At 37.9% G+C, this 20,276-nt stretch overlaps 1 protein-coding gene across 1 annotated transcript in view; it reads left to right on the forward strand.

Annotated features, from left to right (window-relative positions):
- PAPD5 (PAP associated domain containing 5) overlaps positions 1-8,255 on the forward strand; it is an 8,399-nt gene extending 144 nt beyond the window's left edge. The window contains exons 2-8 of the mRNA XM_010289073.1: positions 1,178-1,306; positions 2,537-2,750; positions 3,495-3,621; positions 3,729-3,832; positions 5,615-5,802; positions 6,374-6,538; positions 7,873-8,255. Of these exons, the coding sequence (XP_010287375.1) occupies positions 1,178-1,306; positions 2,537-2,750; positions 3,495-3,621; positions 3,729-3,832; positions 5,615-5,802; positions 6,374-6,538; positions 7,873-8,052 (1,107 nt within the window). The 3' untranslated portion in view covers positions 8,053-8,255. The remainder of the gene's footprint in view (positions 1-1,177; positions 1,307-2,536; positions 2,751-3,494; positions 3,622-3,728; positions 3,833-5,614; positions 5,803-6,373; positions 6,539-7,872) is intronic.
- The last annotated feature ends 12,021 nt before the right edge of the window (positions 8,256-20,276 follow it).

A 20,276-nucleotide genomic window follows, 5' to 3' on the forward strand; every position in this document is an offset into this window, starting at 1 on the left:
AGGTAATGGCTGTGCTGCTGTGGGGGGTCGTTTGTTTAATTTGGAGAAAACTGAATGTGTACTTGCCAAGTGACTTCATTGGTGTTCTTGAGGTTCTCTCTATAAAACGCTTGCAGGGCATTCTCTTGGGTCTTACTTTGTCCCTCGTAACGTTGAATACTGAACTGAGGTGTTGTGTTCAGTATTACCCTTGGAAATGCGTGTTTCTTTTCATCCAGTTTATTTAGGAAGTCTGAGGCAGCTGAAGCCTTAATGAAGGTTTTGCAGTTTCCTCAGAAAAATCCTGTCTTTGAATTTTGGTATATACTGCTACTGAGCACTTCAGCGTGTGACTGTTAAGTTCTTAATTGTTCCAAAAAGTGTTCTTGGGATCTTCACTTAAATAGGGCTCCCGATACTCACTGTAAGACTCGTGCAGAGAAGTTCTTGGAGAAATTCTTCTTTCCCTTTAATCTTCTGTAATCACGGATACCATGATCCACATCTCTTCTCTGACACTAAGGAACTTTTTAGTTCTGTGTTGCTAAAAGGAGTGATATTATTGAGCCTCTTTTGCCCCCTCCCCTGTGAGGGGGTGTACAGAGTGCAGGCGGAGCCCCAGCCTCCACTGCTGTCCCAAAGGTCCATGTTCTCTGCACGTGCAGCGTATGCACACCTCTAAGGGAATCCATGCGGACAAACCTATTGAAGGACCAGTTACCCAAGGGTAAGTATTTGGCTCCTTTGAAAATGTTATCTGGGTGTAGTAATTTTGAAGCACTGGTTTGAGCTCTGAGCATCTGAAGTACTTGCAGGACAGAAGTCACAGTCCACTTTGGGGTAACTCCTTGGTTGTAGCAGAAAGGTTTTGTTACAGATTAGGATATCTCCATAGTTCTTCCTTTGCTTTTCACTTGTATGAGAAAACAAAGTGTATTTATATATTCAAACATATTCATTCTGATTTTATGAGGTAATAACTTTTTTCTGTTGTTAATACCTGCCAGCAGAGCTGAAGAGGTAAAATAACTGTACTGATCACAGGCAGAGCACTTGGCTTCTCCCCGTTACTAAAAATAATAAGTTAGAATTATGCTTAGTTTTGAGACTTAATATACAGATAGCTTCAATATGCTTTCTTAGCATCAGTTGTATATATGCATCACAGTATCCTAACACCTTTGTTTTTCTCTTTCAGAAATACCCTGTATTACCGTATCTAGTTTTAGTATTGAAACAGTTCCTGTTGCAGAGGGACCTTAATGAAGTATTTACAGGTGGAATCGGTTCTTATAGTCTTTTTTTAATGGCTGTCAGTTTCCTTCAGGTAAGCTTAATGAAAAAAGGGCATGACAATAAGGAGGAGTTTAATCAATCCTTAAATTTAGTCATTTAAGCTATCCTGTTTGTGGGTTTGCACCCCTTTTTCATTTAAAAATAGACACATCCCACCTGTCTTCTGTTCTTTCTCCCATACTGGTACTTTTGGTATTCGAGATGTTTGGAACACCAAACACCATTAGTGTATCAATACCAGGCCCATGTGTCATTCATGGTAAAGCAATTTGACTGTTGTGTAACTTACTTGGAACAAGCTACATAGGTTGGTGTTAGATGCAGCTGTCCTTTAAAACACTGGTTTTCCAGGTCATACACCCTGTATGTGTGTTAATGAATGCAATGGAATTTTGCTTGTTTGTCTAGGGTTTTAAGCTGATATCAAATAAACATGTTTTACACCTTCCTCTTAAATCTAGGAGAACAAAGTGCATGAACTAAATCTATATTGTTGTGCCTGGGGAATTAAAACATTGCAGAAATATGAAGCAGACAAGTTCTGGCTTTATCAACCTCAGTTTTTTTTCTTGTACTAAGTGTTCTTGTATGACTGTGTATGTGTACGTCTGTACTTTTCCAGATTGTAGGTACTTTTAAACCTGAGCCTGTTTGCTGAGTGCTATTGTAGCTGACTGCTGAAAAGAAATGAAGGCAACAGGCATATCTTTTTGAAAGAAACCAAAATCTCTCCCAACCCCAGTTTTTTCTTACATTGACTAATAGTGTTTCCATTTGCTCCTGCAAAGAAAGAAGTTGGGGCTTGTATCTGTTACGGTTCTGAACTGGTTTTGTTCATAATCTCTCAGGCTGCGTACTTAACAGTAGAGGGGATCATTTATATAGCTGTGCACCTTAGAAGCCTGTATTTGTATTGCAAACCCAAGCTCATGAAGTGCAAATATCTTTGTTTTTTTACAAGAACGCTGCCATTAGTGCTGGAAGTTCACTTATTGAACTGAAAGGTCAAATACAAGAACAGTAATACTTGACAGCCTTATTTTTAAAAGGTAATAGTTTATAGAAGTTTTGATAGCATCTTGTTTTAAGAATGCAAAATTGCTTTATCAAAGGAAAATACTATATTTAGACATTTGCTTTATATATTAATTTTTTTTGTTATTGTATTTGGACATGTTTGCTGTGAGAGAAAAAAAGGCACTTAAAGGCATTTGAAACTTGAAGTCTTAAGAAAATTATTTTTTTTCTTTCTTCCTAATAGCTGCATCCAAGGGAAGATGCCTGTATGCCCAATGCCAACTATGGTGTTCTTTTAATAGAGTTTTTTGAGTTATATGGACGTCACTTCAATTATCTGAAGACTGGAATCCGAATAAAGGATGGTGGCTCTTACGTTGCCAAGGATGAAGTGCAAAAAAGCATGCTGGATGGCTATAGACCATCAATGCTATATATCGAAGATCCGTTACAGCCAGGTATCCTCATAAACCAAGATTTAACATACTGACTAAGAAAAAAAGTGAGGGGAATGCTTAATCTAGAGGAGTTAAATCAAAGAATAATGTAGAATGACCACCAAAAACCCAACAGAAGCACCTCATTCATGCCTGTGAACACAAGATGCACTCAGAACACAATGATTTTCTTTAAGACACGTTCCTAGCAAAAGTTGCCGCGTCACCCTGGAGCACGCCTGTACTGCAGTCAGGAGGTAGGGTATGAGAAGGCACGCCAAGCCACTGTCACGTGCTCTGTGGTAGCAGCAGTAAAGCCACAGCACACGGGCCTGGTGTGGGCTGGATGTACCTGTACGTACGCGTGGTCCCTTTCAAGCTTGTGCTTGCCTGTGTCACAGTTGCACTTCATAATGTACGTATGCTCTTACGCACTCTCTCCTCTTCAGTTCTGTAGAGTCACATACGTATGTAGTGATTTCATTCTGTACTGTTACCTGTAATATGCAGTACAGGATTTTATTTTTTTTCTTCAAGTATTGCACTTTTACCCAGAGAATTGCCATTTTGGACTTCTGTGCATCTAAATATCTATAGGCCTTTTAAGCTCTTTCAAATATTTATGCTTCGCTAATCCTGTTTACAAGAGGTAACTGAAGTGAGTTGGGACTTAAGGGCAGTTTCAAAAAAATATTACTGTCTCCTGTCTGAAAGGAGAAAACCACGGTTTCAATCTCATTTATTTAACTGTATTCTTATTTTAAGGTAATGATGTTGGGAGGAGTTCCTATGGTGCCATGCAAGTGAAACAGGCTTTTGATTATGCCTATGTTGTTTTGAGCCATGCAGTTTCCCCCATAGCTAAATATTACCCTAACAACGAAACAGAAAGGTAAATTTTATGAGTCTAAATCTCAGACATTCATTGCTTACATTTTTGTGTGCCCACAAATCAATGGTGGTGACGTTTGTGGTTTTTTCTCCCCCCCTGTTTTACAGTATATTAGGTAGAATAATTAGAGTAACGCAAGAAGTGGCCACATACAGAGACTGGATATCAAAGCAGTGGGGAATGCAAAGTAGGACAGAGTCCTCGTGTAATGGTAAGTTTTGACTAAGCATGGCTGATAGTGGGAAACTTCCTGCATATTTTGATCATACAGATTTTGTTGTTGCTTTTGCCCCACATAAGGCAATGTATACATTTTAATATGAATTTATTTTTTTGCTCAGTGGTGACGGGCTTTTTCTTGTGTTCTCATCCAGAAAATTTAGATTTGGACAAGAGTAAAAAGGCCCAAAATACCACAGCTTTATTCTACTGTGATAGATCTGGTCAGCACAGGGGTCTGTGAAGAGTGCTGGCTTGCAAAAGGAGACTTTTGAAGAACTTCCAATTTAAATTACACGTGTTGTTACTGTCACACTTCCTTTGTCCTTTAAATGCGGGCAAGGTTTTAAAACGAATTAGTGGGAATTTTAGCGTAAGTCTAAATCCTTACCCTTTGTTGTTCTTTTATTTTTCATTTTAAAGTTTTATATATCATACATGTATGGAAGCAATATTTAAACCAGGATTGACCATATAAGTTGAATAAGTTTTTTAAACAGAAAAATCCTGAAATATCAAGCATGATTCTTGTTACTAACAAATGGAAACACACAAAATCTAGCTGGACAACTTGTTGAAAATGTTCTTTAAAATAATTTCTAATTTTCTAATAATTTCTAATGCCCATCTTCGGTCTTCACCAGCCAGTTGCCATGCTCTTTTGGTGCAGGTGTATCTGCTGGCTGGAAAATTTCAAATTAAATTTAATACTATCCAGTTAATTTTAGAATGTTGCCTACTGGAAGTCTTCTCCTGTTAGGGATTTAATCAGAGAAGATGACACAACTACCCAGTCTTTAGGCTAGGGTGGGATTTTGTTTCTTTGTTTTCAAAGCTTTTGTTAGTGATTTCCCTCACTGTCCTTGTAAATTGAATGTGCTTCTGGGCCATTCGTGTTTTATCACTCTGTAGGCCCTTGTGGCACTGCTGCACCCCCTGGTAATGGTTAGTCCCACAAGCTCCAGAGTAGTACGTAGCTACTACCTGTTGTGACGTGTCTGTTAAACTCTATATGCAAATACAGCTAGTGGTGCAACAAATGTGTATTATATAAACCAGAGGTAACTCCTAGGTGTCTTATGTGAGATAAAACAGTAATTAAAAAAATAAAAATAGCCCTTTACCAGGAAGATAATGGTGACAGTTACAGTAGTTGTCTTGTAGATTTAGTTTAGATTTAAGTTCTGACTTTTTGTTTTACTTTTAATTTTTTTATTAATTAACGTAGAAGTTAGTGTGATATGAGAGTTCTGTATCTTGTATTTTCAGTGTAGGCTATCATACAAGCAACCAGACTTACTTGGAGTTCTTATGACCTGGCAGCTCCAGCAGAAGAACAGGAGTTGCTGAGTGTTGGGCCTATAGGAACAGAATTAAAACCTATGTATTTGAGTGCTGTTGAAGTGTGTCATGAAACAATCTAATTAAGCAGCACATCTGAACTTTGGTACTACCTTCTTCCATGTCTTACCTCTCTAATTTCCATCTTGAACTGTGGGTAATGCTTGGCGCTTTTCACAGCGTACATTAATGGATCTTGTCAGGAAACAGCACACCCTCTGCGAGGTGTTGGCTTGCTGCAGGCAGTACCTACACACAAACACACGCGCACATGCGTCTGCCGGTATTGAAAGTGTGTACGTGTGCAGATAGATGCCTGTGCATGTCCTGCTATATATAATATAATACCTGAGTGGGTATACTTAAAAAAAAAAAAAGGGGCAACATATTTAGCGGTTTATGTGTGGTAATACTTCTGTTTTGTTTTTAATAGGTAATGGAGTAACCTTGATAGTAGATACTCAGCAGCTAGACAAATGCAACAATAATCTTACTGAAGAGAATGAAGCACTGGGAAAACCTAGAAATAAAACTTCAGAAACACTTAGTAAACATTCTTCAAATTCTTCATCAGGTCCTTTATCATCATCATCCTCTACACTGTCCAGCTCTAGTGATGTAGTAAGTACTGGAGGCTTTCTGATTTTGTTTTTTCAATTTGTATGGGGCGGGGGATTTCTTGATTTGAATTGCCACAGAATACATTTTGAAAGCTCGGAATCCTAGTTAATTATTTCATCCAGAGTCCTAACTTGCATAAGATGCAATTATGCAATTTCTCTTATGCAATTTCTACACATGTAAGTTGCAGTCTGGTGTTGACACAACACATGTAGAAAGTGAATACAGTAGATACAAAGTTACATAGCCGTCTTTTATCTGGGAAAGCAGTATTTCAAAAAAAGAGACTCGTAGTCTTAAACTATATGGTTAAAAAAAAATAAATCTGTTTGGGAATTCTATTTAAAAAATAAAAGGCAAATCCTCAAATCAGAATCATGCATCAATACACTTTTAAATCTGTCTCGTTTACTCAGTAAGAATTCTGGATCGAAAGAATGTCAGTACCCATTAAAATGAACACACTTTCAGTTTTGACTACTTCTAGCTTTATTCTTAAGGGAAAACTCACTTGTAGGAAAACTCACTTACTCTTAAGAAAAACTCACTAATACTTTACATTTTCCTGAAGGATTCTGATGGAACACCTTGCAAAACCTCTAAACAATTGACTTGTCGTCAGTCTACCACGAACAGAGTGGGGTCACAAGAAGTGTCACTGGAATCTTCCCAGTCAAGTGGGAAAACACAAAATAGCCAAACAGCCAATACATCCAGCAACACGAACAAATCTCAGGTTTGTGAAATGTTTGAAAACAGTATAGACTGTATAGAATATTTGAATATTACACGTCCTCCATGGAAGGGTAGCTTGTTCTGGAAAGGAAACACTGCATTTTTCACCTCTCCTTTACCCCACCAAAAAGCTTTGAGCACTGATTGTATCTAAAATCACCTGGTTCTGTTTAGCTTACACATACGAGTTTTCAACTGTGGCTTTCCCAGTCTTAAAACAGATGAAACTGGATTGACATATTCTGGGAATCCAGATTTGCCAGAAGTATACAGCAGTGTTGCACCTATTTCCTGTTTGCAGAAATCATGTCAGTCCAGTCTTTGCTGCAGAATGTGAGAACTTGAGAGAATAATGAGACTTGCCTACACTTAGTGGAAAACAATTAGCAAAAATGTATGTTTAAAACTATGACTGGCTGCTCTGTTAGCTGTTGATACTTGTTAAACTGTCTTTCATTAAGCGAGATGCAGATTCCTTGCAGATACATGAAATTCCTTCTGATTTCCCCCTAAAGACAAATATCTTTATGATGAGATCTAGCAGAGCTTATGCATTTAGGGGATTTCTCATGTTGAGAAAAGAAATGCTTCTATGACAACTCAGTAATCTGGAAATACTACATGCCTCTATATACTTTGGATATATGCAGTTTAAATGTTAATACTTTTTTAGAATTTAGGACTCTCTTAATGTATGAAAAGTAGTCTGGAGTCTTCTGGAATACTATTCCTGAAAAGTAATTCTGAAAACTTGCCTGCTCCTTGCTGATGATCTGTCTCTAGCTAGTAATGAGACAGTTTACAAACTAGGCCTTGGATATACCATGAACGTCTGTTTGTGTTATTACGCAGAGCTAGTTGTGGTGCTGGAATGTGATCCGAGATACTCTACATCTGTAAAAAGATGTGGTATAAAATCAGTCCTCATCTTAAAAGAATGTTGTCTTAATTTTGTACAGAAGATACGATTTGAGCAATTTTCATCTGTCATCTTGGATTATGGACTTAGTGTTTCTGTAAAAACTTTTTTGATGGTTGTGAAATGGGAGCAATAGAATAGTTCTGCCCTTTTCCAAATTCAGAGTGCTCTGCTCTTTCCTCTTGACCTGCATAGTTTTGGATCTAGAGATGAACGTTTGTGTGCAACCACCAAAGTGAACGATTCGTGGTACTGTGCCGCTGTCACAGCAACAGCCTAGCTTCTTCTGCCGTATCAATTTTTTCAAGTGTAACACTTTCATGAGTTAACGTCCTCATTATCTAGATATAGGGTTATGCAGTTGCCACGCTTTTTTCTCTTTAACACTGATTTACCATGTTCTCTTTCTTTTACAGCATGGATCTGCACGGTTATTTCGCTCTTCTAACAAAGGCTTCCAAGGTCCAACAAACTCAAGCCACGGTACCTCAGTCACAAACAAACAACATCAAGGCAGCAAATCACACCATCAGTTTTTCCATGGCAAAAAGAGGAAACACAAGAGGGATGCGGCCCTTTCAGACCTTTGTAGATAGTTGCCTATTTTATGACTGTTCTTCTGTGTGCAATGATCTCATGCTACGGGATAGTTTGATAGTGACTCCTTGGATCTCTTCCGGAGCTTCAGACTGTTCAGACATTGATTAGCAACTGCATTTTTTTTTTTCCCAGCTCGCCACGGAACGGATCATGAAGATTGATCACTGCAAAAAAAAAAAAAAAAGAAAAAAGAAAAAAAAGAAAAAAGAAAAAAAAAAATTTAAAAGACAAAAAATTAAAAAAAAAAAAAAAGAGGAAAAAGGCTGCTCATTTGATAAGTCATATGCTACAACAGGGTCATTTAGGATATAAAAGCTTGAATGTAAAATAAATGTATTTCCCATCAGCTCATGCTGACCTGTAGAGGTAGTACTCAGTGTGTCTAGGGGGTGGTAAAAAACAAATAAAACACAAAAAATAGGAAAAAAAGGCAAAAAAATGTATTTTGAGGGAAACCCAGCCTTTAAAGGTGAAAGTAATTTGTGCATGATTTTTTTATTATTTTTGCATATACTTACCATTTTATTGTGTATATATAGATGACCATATAGGAAAACTGACATTTGTAATAGTGGATTTGTTAATACTTTTTACATAACATTACTGTTTAAATTGTAAACATAAATTTTTCTCAGGATTAGTTTGGAAAATAATCTGAATTGTCATCTTAACATCCATATAAAGAGACATTACTAGTTATATTGCTCAGAATTTCTTTTCTTGGCATTGAAAAGATTTAGTAGAACATTTGATCTGCAAAAGCTGTTCCTCGAAAGAAAGGTTTATGGTGGCAAATGAAGTTTTTCATTTGTATAATGTGTGCATGTACTTTGTGTAGACACTGAGCTTGTCATCTCGGAGAAGTAACCTTCACCTCGTTTTCCAGAGTGCCATCATTTCAGGCAATGGGGTTTTACAGTTGCATCTTTCTCTTCCTCCTCTTAGAGGTCTCTCCCTGACCCTTCCTTTTTTTTAAAGAAATATGAAGCCACTTGGGGTTTGTTGGTTTTTTTTTTTTCTCGTTTGGTTGGTGGTGGTGATTGTTTTCTTTTTTTTGTTTGTTTAAAAAAAACAAAACCAAAAACAACAAAACTCAGTTTGTTACAGACGTTTGCATTCCTGGGCTGCTTTAATCCCATGCCTCTTTGTTTGTGCCTTTCCTCCCCCTTCCAGGTCTGGGTTTTTTTGTCTTTTATATTTTTGCTGACTCCTGTAGGAGATGGTAACTGTTGAAGCTTTAAGTAAATTTTACAATTAAAGTGTTTTTTTTCTCACTCCCCTCTTAGGCATTTTTATATTTACACTTACTCATTTAAAAAAAACCAAACCACCTTCAAATAACAAAATATATTTTGTATTGCCTTAAAGACCCAAACCTTTCATATCTCATAGTATTTCTTCATTGACCTAGTTATCATTCAATTTAAACTCCACATTTGTCCGGTTCAGTCGCATTACGAGTCTAGGTTGCAGTAACTTTGGTGCCATGAGTATGAATGCAAATTAATTGTGTAATTACACTTACAGGCGTAGCTTGGAACAGGAGTTGGGACACTGCAATGGTAGAAAGTGAAGTGGCATTTACTTTCACGTATTTCTTTAAAGAGGAAAGTCTGTACTTGGCATACGTGGCTGTATTTAATGCAGCTGTTCTGGAGATGATGCTTTTATAAAAAGTACTATTAGCTTTTAGAAAAATTTTAATATACATTTACAGAATACTACAGACCAACCTGACCTTTAATGGGCACTGATGAGTGCAATGATTTTTAAAGTAAAATAATGCTAAAATAAGACCAGAACTGATGTCATCACTTAAATTAATAAACATTTTCAATGTGTTAAAGTGTTTTACTTCAAAAAGGAAAATATATATGTTCCAAAAATACGGAGAGTCGTACCATTTACTCAAACACTAAGCTTAAGTGATGTTAATTTGACAATTTTTTTTTTTAATTTTTAGATTCGTATTTTAATTTGATCAGATAATTTTATCAACAAGATGTTGAGTTTTGTTCATAGAAACTAGTAAAAGTTGTACCACATTATGCATAATCACAGTATTTATTTTGTTTTAGATTATTGTGAATGTGTAGACTTATGTTCACCGCTTAGGGAACAATTATTTATAAATTATATTAATCCAGTATTGTTAGCTGCTATTAGCAAAACTGTTCCAAAACTTAATACTTGCAAAGATCTGTATCGCATTTACCACACTGAAGTGTTTTTAAAAGAATCACCCTCATCGTTGAAAGCAAATGTACTCTTAGGGTGCAGATATTAGTGTTCCAATAAGCATGTGATAATTTTAAGGTGGTGGTAGCGGGAAGATAATCTTGATTCCATTGGGAATCTTAGGTTTGCCTCAATTTATGGTTTTCATAAATTTAATGGAAAATAGCTTTTCCTGGACTGCTCAAGTTTCTTTTTGGTAAACAGTATCTTTCTAAAAGAAAAAAAAAAAAAAGAAAAAAAGAAAAAAAAGGCATGAAGGAAAAATTGAGGTATTTTACATTGCCTCAAATGACCAGCATTGTATTCATAAAATACTGTATATCTTGCAAATCTTTATTTAAACAGAACAGTTGAACTGTTCGTTTTTCAATCTGAAGTAAAATACTTTCAAGACCTTTTAGTTTGCCTGCTCATTTGTCTTGTACATTTCATCTCTGTATTTGACTCAAGTCTAATTCCTTTTTGAGTTTCAATACTTTTGTGAAGATTTTGTGAATATATGAAAAATAAATGTTTAATCTAACAACTGCAGTTTATCACCATTCTTGACGCTTACCCTGGTTTTTTCTTCACAGTACTGTGGAGAGAGCAGACCACTCAAGGCGCTTCGTAACGTTTTTGTAGTCTCTGGGTGCCGGGCCCCTCCGCCCGATGTTTGGAAGCTGGCTTTGTTCAAGTGGGCTTGGTTTGCCGTGTTTCCTTCCAGGAGAGCTGAGGCAGTCTGTATGCCTGAGAATAAGTGGCAGAATATAGACATATAAAGGGTTCTTAGTCTATTATTTTTCTCTAACTTTCCTCTGCAGTATTCATAGGAAACTTGTGGAAGGATCCGTTCACTTTGTCAGCCGAAGTTGGGTTAGGGGTGGTGGTCCAGCTGCAGGACAGCAGCTTTTCAAAGCTGGACCTGCCATGCTGAGGAGGGCTTTGTAGAAATACGCAAAAGTTACTGTCAGCTAGAAACTGTGTTTAGCATAGTTCCTGAAGCATGGTTGGTATTACTATTAATGTTCTTAACTTTGGTTATCTTCCTTCCGTGTGTGAATCGGCAGGGAGATGTGCACATGCTGAAAGTTCTTGTCTTGCTGCTGGTAGCCTACCAAAGACCATCTGAAATACGTAAATAACCTGGAATGTTTATGTGTCGTCCTGTTTGACATTAGATTGATTTGTTAAGGGTGTTCTTTACTTTTTTCTTGAAGAGTAGTTCAAATGGTGTTCAGGTTAAAAGCTGTATATATATATTTATTTATTTTAATTGTTGGTCTTCTACCTGTGGCAGAAAAGAAGCTGAAATGTAAGTAAATCTTGCTGTTTCTGAGACATGATGTGATTCTGTTTACTGATCTCCGTGTTCTGTGCAGCTTTGTCAGAATTTACAGCTCAAGTTTTTCAGTGTATAATAAACTTGTTTTCCTGAAACTTAATCTTTAGAAAATAATTAGTAGTCCAATGGCTGCTGGCAACTTTTTTTAATGTAGTTTCGAAATGGACTTTTTCCATTCTACATCTGTAGTTTCCATGAGTGCATCCTAAATATAATGTGAGCAACTGATTAGAAAATAGTCTCATCTTGAAAATACATTGTAAATAAAAGCAGACAGCCGTTTGGCCTCTTGATGGATCTTAAAACTCATGATAGATGTTAAAACCGAATGGATGTTAAAACTCATGATAGATGTTAAAACTGAATGCGTGACTCCCAACTTATTTCCTGAAGAGTAAAAGCTGTAGGAGATTACAAAGTATGTAACTCAAGAAGGGAGTATATTTACCTATTTAGGGGCTGTAAAAAAAAAAAACCACCCACAACATTTAATTATTCCAGCTACTGTTAAAGGGCAAAAAGTAGTGATTATTTATTATGCTGACTCCTAGAATTTGATTCTTCTGCTTAATGATGCAAAATAATTTTCTAAGAATCAAGTTTACCATGTCTTGAAACTGTTTGTCTTGTATGTGCAGAATTTGAGAGCTTTATTTTCCAGCTAATTTGTATTGTTTCCACAAGTTTTCCTCAAAAATGTTTTCCAGGTGCAGTGACCTAAATGTAAATGTGTCTTGACTGTATTTCTCATCTGTAAGTTGAAACCAGCTGTACTGGGTTTGTGTGGCAAGGTTTTGGTAGTTGGGGGGCTGCGGGGGTGGCTTCTGTGAGAAGCTGCTGGAAGCTTCCCCTGTGCCTGACAGAGCCAGAGCCAGCGGCTCCAGGACGGACCCGCTGCTGGCCAAGGCCGAGCCCATCGGCCACGGTCATAGCACCTCCGGGGTGACGTAGTTAAGAAGGGGAAAAAACTGCGCAGCTGCAGCGGGAGAGAGGAGTGAGAGTGAGAGAAACAGCCCTGCAGCCACCAAGGTCAGTGCAGAAGGAGGGGCAGGAGGTGCTCCAGGTGCCGGCGCAGAGATTCCCCTGCAGCCTGTGGGGAAGGCCATGGTGAGGCCGGCTGTGCCCCTGCAGCCGGTGGAGCTCCACGGGGGAGCAGATCTCCACCCACAGCCTGGGGAGGACCCCACGCCAGAGCAGGTGGATGCCCAAAGGAGGCTGTGACCCCATGGGAAGCCCATGCTGGAGCAGGCTCCTGGCAGGACCTGTGGCCCCATGGAGAAAGGAGTCCCGCCTGAGGAGGAAGGAGCAGCAGAGACAATACGTGATGAACTGACTACAGCTCCCATTTCCTGTCCCCCTGTGCGGCTGAGCGGGAAGGAGGAAGAGAAATCGGGAGTGAAATTGAGCCTGGGAGGAAGGGAGGGGTGAGGGGAAGGTGCTTGAAAATTTGGTTTTAGTTCTCATTACCCTACTTTGATTGGCAATAAATTAATTTTCCCAATATTCTGTTTTGCCCGTGACAGTAATTGGTGAGTGATCTCCCTTACCTTGACCCACGAGCCTTTTGTTATATCCTCTCTCCAGTGTCCAACTGGAGAGTGGGTGATAGAGCGGCTTTGGTGGGCACCTGGCGTCCAGCCAGGGTCAACCCAGCACACCACCTTTGCAGTTCTCATGGTGCGTAATTACATCACAGTTGTAGATTTTCCTGTGCCAAAGTTATTGGGCTCTTCCCTGTAGTAATTTGCTCAGAGCCTAATTAACTAAGCTCCAAAGTTTGATTGTTACGATGTTTGAGATAATCCCAGAGGAATTAATCCAACACTAAGAATGCTTTGCGAGTTACTTAATGAACAATGTCCTGAGTAACATAGGAATTAAAATTCAAATGGCCTTACTGGGATGTCACAAGCCCAAAGTTTGTGTCAAGTATCTACTTGAAATAGGTATGAAAGAGCCAGAAAGTGGCTGTTAACTTGTGCAGTTTAGCATGGTAGTGCTAGATCAAATTAATCTAAATTTCAGACTACTCTCAAAATTAGATCAATTAATTTTGAACAGCTTTGATTTTAATTCTTAGTCTATTTAGTGATTTCCCCACCCTGACTAATTTATCGATTTGTGGACTCCAAAAACTTCTGCCTTTGTTAGACACCTTGATCATGCAGTTCAACAGGCCTCTCTTGGCAGTAGCTAGCTTAAAAATTGCCTGTTCTCGTTTGCTCCTTCCTATAGCAGTACAACCAGTGGTGAACTTGGATAGGTATGAAACGGGGGGGAAAAAGGGAACGTGAATCTTTATTTTGGTGTAAATTAATTGGTAACAGCTGATGGGATCCTGAAAATCACTTATGTACACAAATAAGTAAGGAAAGACAAAACATCTCACAGACCCTCTCCATAAAAGCCATTTGGAGGAATGGTATCTTTCTGCCTTCCAAGGTGCATGAACGATAAGGTGCTGCAAGTCTTCTGGAGATACTGTTTGCTCAGATATTACTTCCTGTCAGATACTGAATGACCTGAGCAGTGAGTCTACTCACCATCAAAGTACATTGAAGGTTTCTACGTTCTGCAGCAGGTTTAAATAGCTGCAAAGGTGTTTATCGGCAATTAGACTGATACTGGTTGTCTTGGTTCTGCTCTCTCCTGCTAGGAGTCCTTTAAAAAATGTCGTCTTAATCCTTGATTGCTCGTGATATTTTAAACTTGCTGAATTGAGTCTCCTAATCCTTTTTTAACTCTGAGTCCACCGTTTGTTTTTTGTGGCCCAGAGATTTGGTGGTGAATATGGCATTTATCAAATCCTGTCCAACAGGCTATAGTGAAGCAGGAAGGGGATGGAGATTGGTAGTGCTTTAAAAAGAGTATTTCCTGCTGCTGCAGCTGCTTTTTAAAGACAAATAAAACCCCACAAATTTCATTAATTGTGCAGGCCAAAGCAGGAATATGTCCTCCTAACCCTCACATATTTGAAGCTAGCTTCTGTGCAAATCATTCAACAATCTAATGTTCGGATGCTAGTCTGATTTTTTTTTTTTTTTAAATCCTTCTGTATAATGAAGTCCTAATTTCCCATAGTACAAAACACCTGACAAAGAAACCACTTGGCTGTATGCAAGAGCTGGCTTGTAAAGAATGCATTTGTGTGGTGTTGAAGGAAGTCTGAAGAACCACGGGTGCAGATTTGGTGAGTGGTTTGCTTGTCTAAAATAAAAAAAAAATGCTTTTGTACAGGTATATAAAATTACTTTTGCTTATGTGTGAAGCAATGTTTGACTCTTGAGCTGGAAGATCATTAAGCAATCAAATGCTTCTGAATAGCTGTTAGAGAAAGTAATCTGTGCGCTCAGCTCCATTTTCACAGGTCTAAAGTTCATTCACTGTACCAGATTTGGTGACACTGAAATCTGGAAATAAACCTGGTTCTAATTGCTTGTTTATGCTGCCTGGCAATGTAACACAACAATATCTTTTCTGAACTTAAAGCTCCCATCTTAAAAAAAACAAAACAAATCCACCTTGCTGGTCTGAATACAACAGCTTGTGGTACCAGGAGTATGAAGAAATATTTTTCTTAAAAGAACATTATGTGGTTTAGGTGAAATATGCATTAATGGTTGCTGTTTGCATTTCCCTCCTTCTGCGGCCTATTTCCAAACAAGACGGTTGTTCATTCTTACAGTAAGTAGGGGACTGATTAAGGCTGGGTGGTTGGGGTTTTTTTTCCCTCTTCACTGTAGTGGATCTTGACTCAAACTCATTTGTGGTTGCCTGGTAATCAGTAACTACGAAAAGACCATGCTCAGTCAGAAAAATCAATGGCTAACCCAACAGCCGGTAGAAATCTTTCATATTGTCTTCTTTCAATGCAAGCTTGTTTGCTTTTTCTTTTGGCAGTGCAAGGGAGGAATAACTTATAAAATAATGTAATCTTTTCTATAAGATTTTTATTCATCCCAAAGTGTGACTTACTGAATCCATGTTATGATACCAACTTTTATCCATCAAGATAATAACATGGTAAAGCAATCTAGTTGCTGAAAATTTCAAGTATCTCTGAGTTGGAGCATGTGCCATCTAGTGAATCACTTTGTGCAGAGTCTTAAGCAACATACTCCAACTACAAAAGGTGGTTTGAAGGCTTCTGTTTCATAATGTTGTTTGTACGCAGACAATAGCACCTTCAGGGAGTGGTAACTTATCTGATATTGCTGAGCTACTGACTGCACTTATGCTTCCTAAATCCCACTGAATCCCACTACTCTAAGGGTATAGCTGAGAAAACCGAGTTTTGTTGCTTAAAAAAAAAAGAAAGAGTTTAAACAATGCTAGCAGGGTCAAAAGTTGCGGGGGTAAGAGCAGTACCTGCTGCTAGAAATAGGAGCCGGTGTGGCGGGCTGCCCTGGCACCTCTGGCTGTGCAGACAGGCAGCCTTTGTCTCCTCCAGCAAGATGGCCCAGAGGCCACCATGGCCATCTCTCGCTGCCCTGGACCTGCTTTCCTACACAAAGTGCTTTATATAAATACATCTAACAGCTAAGTACTTCTAAATTCTTCAGAACAAAGTCACATGATGGTCTATCAAAAGCAGAACAAACTTCTCAGAGAGTATAGGCAAATACAGAACTTGGGAATCTGGAAGCTGAAGCATGAACTTAGAAGGGAAGGAGTCCAGCTTTTGCTGTTACAGAGCATGCTGGTCTGGTAACTTTACCATGCATGGATAGTCTGATTTAAAAAAAAAAAACAAAAACAAACAATAAACCAAAACAGCCCCATAATCTTCAAATGGCATTACTGCACTTTACTTCTACTGAACAAAGTAATATTTTAGATTACAGTGGTGATTTTAGAGGAGTATTTTTGAAGTAAAAGCAATTGAAAACAATAACAAGACATGAAATAATCCTAGTTCTATAGTTTCTGTATTATGTACTTTTTTTCTCATTATCAACACTTAGAAATAAAAATCTGTCCATGAAAAACAATAGTTGTGAACTCTAATTACTGTGTTTGAACACTTGTGAGAGTCTGAATGTTCTGGTGCTGCTTAGTAAGGGAAAACTATAATTAGCAATTGTGATGAGCTGGTGCAATACTAAAAGAACACAAATTAGAACTGATGTTTACTTTTCTCATGTCACTATTAGAAAGTTATTTATTTTTATTTCTTGTTTTGTGTCCTCATAAATGTCTCAATTTTTATACACTTTTTCTACCTTTGTGCTTCATCTGGCCTGCATAGGAAATCACAACTGTCCTGTATTCTATCTGGCTGCTGGCATTGGTTAAGACTTAATTTTATGAACTGGATGGCTCACTGTTAATGAACAGCAAGTATCCATTTTGGATACAGTCATGTTAGAAGCTAGCTAAGGTTCTCCTTTGTTTGGTAGTCTATCCACATGGAAAAAATTTACCATAAAAATGTCAGTACAACCCACTATCATGTGGACATGCTAAAGCGCCGGACAATCCTTATTCTGAAATTCATCACTTCCCAGCTGATTTCAATTAATAGTGTGTTGTACTGGCATAGTGAAGATGTAGTGTGAACACAATTTTAATGTTGCTATATCAATAAAAATTCATACACTTTATTGCAAAGGAGAGAAACCTTTGCCGTTGCAAATTTGAGGTTACTCATTTGCCTTACTCCAATAATTACAATTAAAAGCCTGGTTCTGTTGAATTTAAGAAGAGTTTTCCTACTGATTTCAGTGAGATCAGTTGTATCCTGTTTTTTCTCTGATTTTTCAATCTCTTGATTTCAGAGCTTCAAAGACTGTTAACTTTTTTTAGGCAAAAGCAAATGTTTATACATCAGTAGAGAGATTACAACTATGCATACATCTTGCTCAGTTCTAGACCACCCATTGACACTTAGTGACTTGTCTTCAATCAAAGTTTATTTAGATGACAACAGCCAAAATGTCAGAAACCAAGCCTGTCAGCAAAGTAACAGTACAGAGATTGTGGCTTCATGGAGTGGGGTGGGTGAGGGAGAAGGTGGTGCTAGCTCCTGGTGAATGGGGAAGGGCTTCCAGTACCTCGGACTCCACCTGGGATCGGGTCCCAGGGACTAGACCATGATGGCCTTCACAAGCTAGATTAACCAGTTGCCCACTGTTTGGTTTACTGAGGTGAGACAGTCTCTTAAAACCTCCTTGCCTCACATTTAATAACATCATGATGTCTGGTGGTACCAGGATGGTTATTGATATTGGTCCTTGGAGCAATTAAATGACACCAGACAACACTGCTGCAGCAGAACTCTGTGATTTCAGGATAGTAAGAAACTAAACCATTTCGCGTCTCAGTCCCTGTCAGCTTTGGCATAATTATTGCATCGGTTTGTTCAAACATACCAACTACTTGGCAGAAAATACACTCAATTTCTCAGCATAGAGGGAACTAAAGGGAGGGCTATATACTTGCTCTGTATTTTCTCTTGCCATCTAAATAATCTAATCTTCTAGAAGTCAGCTACTGCCTTAAACTCAGTAAGTTAATATAAAAGGCTAGATCCTCAGGTAATATAAATAATTTTTATTCCAATGGCTTCAGTATAATAGGGCTACGTTGATTTAACCAGATGAAGTTTGTCCACACATTTTTTAAATTGCCTTTTTTTTTTTTATCCTTGTTTCCTAGTGGATTCTCTAGGAACTTTCTGTTCTAGAATTATATTCCCATTTATGTAAAAGCTTTTTTCTCTAATAATATACATGGTCCATTTGTTATTGATTTTTCCATAGTAGTATTCTTTTCTTTCCAGTGTGCCCTCCTGGCTACAATTGCAAAGATATTGGAAAAGCAAATTGAAAACAGTTAGCTAAATAGTTTCATCATTCACTGTGAAAATAAAACGACCTGTTCTTTTCTGTCTTCTTTAAATCAATAACATCTTCCATTTTGTTATAAACTCCACCTGCAGTGTTATGGTATCTAACAGAGGAATGGCCTTCCTGTCATTTATTTTCTTCCCTTGTGTAACTTACCCATTAATGAAAAGAAAGAATCACCCCTCAATAAGACCATCTAACAGTTTTCTAGGAAGTCGCAGACCAGATCTTCTGTCAATCAGCATTGTTGAGAGTAATTCAATTCCTAGAAGAAAATGTTCCATTTTAATACAGGTCAACTTGAGTATACAGAAAGATTTTAAAACAAGTCTGATATATGGCATGCAGTCCAAATCACACCCACAAGTACAGGTAAAAGGCTTAAGTGACTAGCCAGGCATTGATTTTTCAAGGCCCAATGCATGTTCACCCTCTGGAGAAAGAACTTTAAGCATGAGCAGGAGAGGAGGTGAAGATATTTTTCTCATTCTTAATCCAAGAAATCAAACAAAACCTCCTAGCCCAGGCTCTGGAGCTGCAGGCAGTGGGACTTGAATTCTTAAGTCCTTCAGCTCCTTTAGAAAACCGTGTATTAGCTCCTCAGTCACACACTTTTTTGGACTGATGGTACTTTTGCTAATTTATTCTATCATTTCACAGTGCTGTGAGTTTGCATTGGACTTGAAGTTTTCTTTGGAGAAATTACTGTTGTAGAATTAAGTCCCACTGACTTTCATAAAATGTGGAATGCTAGAAAGTATGATCGTGTTTCCAAGTCAGTTGGACTCTTGGACAACTTTAAAAGAAATAACAAATAGGACAAGAGACCCAAATAGCTTTTCATTTCCCTAAGAAACATGTATGGCATTTATTGCTTTATTTACAGAATAGCAGCAAATGATTCCCAAAAGTTTGTTCCATTGATATGAGGGCGTAGAAATGCAAGCCACAGAACAGCAGTGAAATGCTACATTCCCTTTAGCCTGGCTGCTGCAGTATGATACTGCTGCATTTAACAGCATAAACTTAATCTTCTTCAGCAATTGATTCTAATATTGTCCTGTAAATGAGGGTGATAGCAATGTAGCAGCTCAAAAGGATTTCTCATTACATCCTTTCTAAGCATGTACTGCCTAGCACTTTGGGATTTTTCTATTATTAGATAACTTTGAATTCATAAATTTACAGGAAATAGCAAATAAGTTACTCAAGTTATTTGTCTCATTCTCTGAATTGATCAGTGGCCAAAGACAATATTATGTGTGTATGCACAATGGTAAAGAGATGCTAAATCTCATCCAAACAAAAAAAATTGTTCTAATAAATACTTCCTACTGTAGTGTTCATTGAAGACAACATGTTACTCCTGGCTTTCTGAATCAGAATCATGAAACTTGTGAAGAAAAGCAGAAGTTAAGGTTGTCTTGGTCACTGCTGTTTCTGGATATTTGAGGAACAGCAAAAAGTTGCATGATAGAGCATGCTTTCCTAAATGTTATCTGCTGTGGTATGGCAGGATGCCAAAGGAATATTTAAAAGGAGTGAATATATATATTAAAAGCCTACCTGCTAGTTTTAAAAGTATTACTTAACATATTGTGCTACTTTATATTATGTCTAACCCACAAAATAGTCTACTGTATATTAATTTTCAAATTATTCCTAAGGATTTAAAATAATATTTTCTGAGGTTTTTAACTACGTTTCTGATTTGCTTTTGCTTTTCTCACATATTTATTTGGTCAGCAACCATCCTCTGAGTCCTGGCTGACTCATTTATGGGAGCCACTGAAAATCTGAATGTTGAAAC

The sequence above is a fragment of the Phaethon lepturus genome, unplaced genomic scaffold (assembly GCF_000687285.1).
Source record: "Phaethon lepturus isolate BGI_N335 unplaced genomic scaffold, ASM68728v1 scaffold19236, whole genome shotgun sequence".
NCBI lineage: Eukaryota > Metazoa > Chordata > Aves > Phaethontiformes > Phaethontidae > Phaethon > Phaethon lepturus.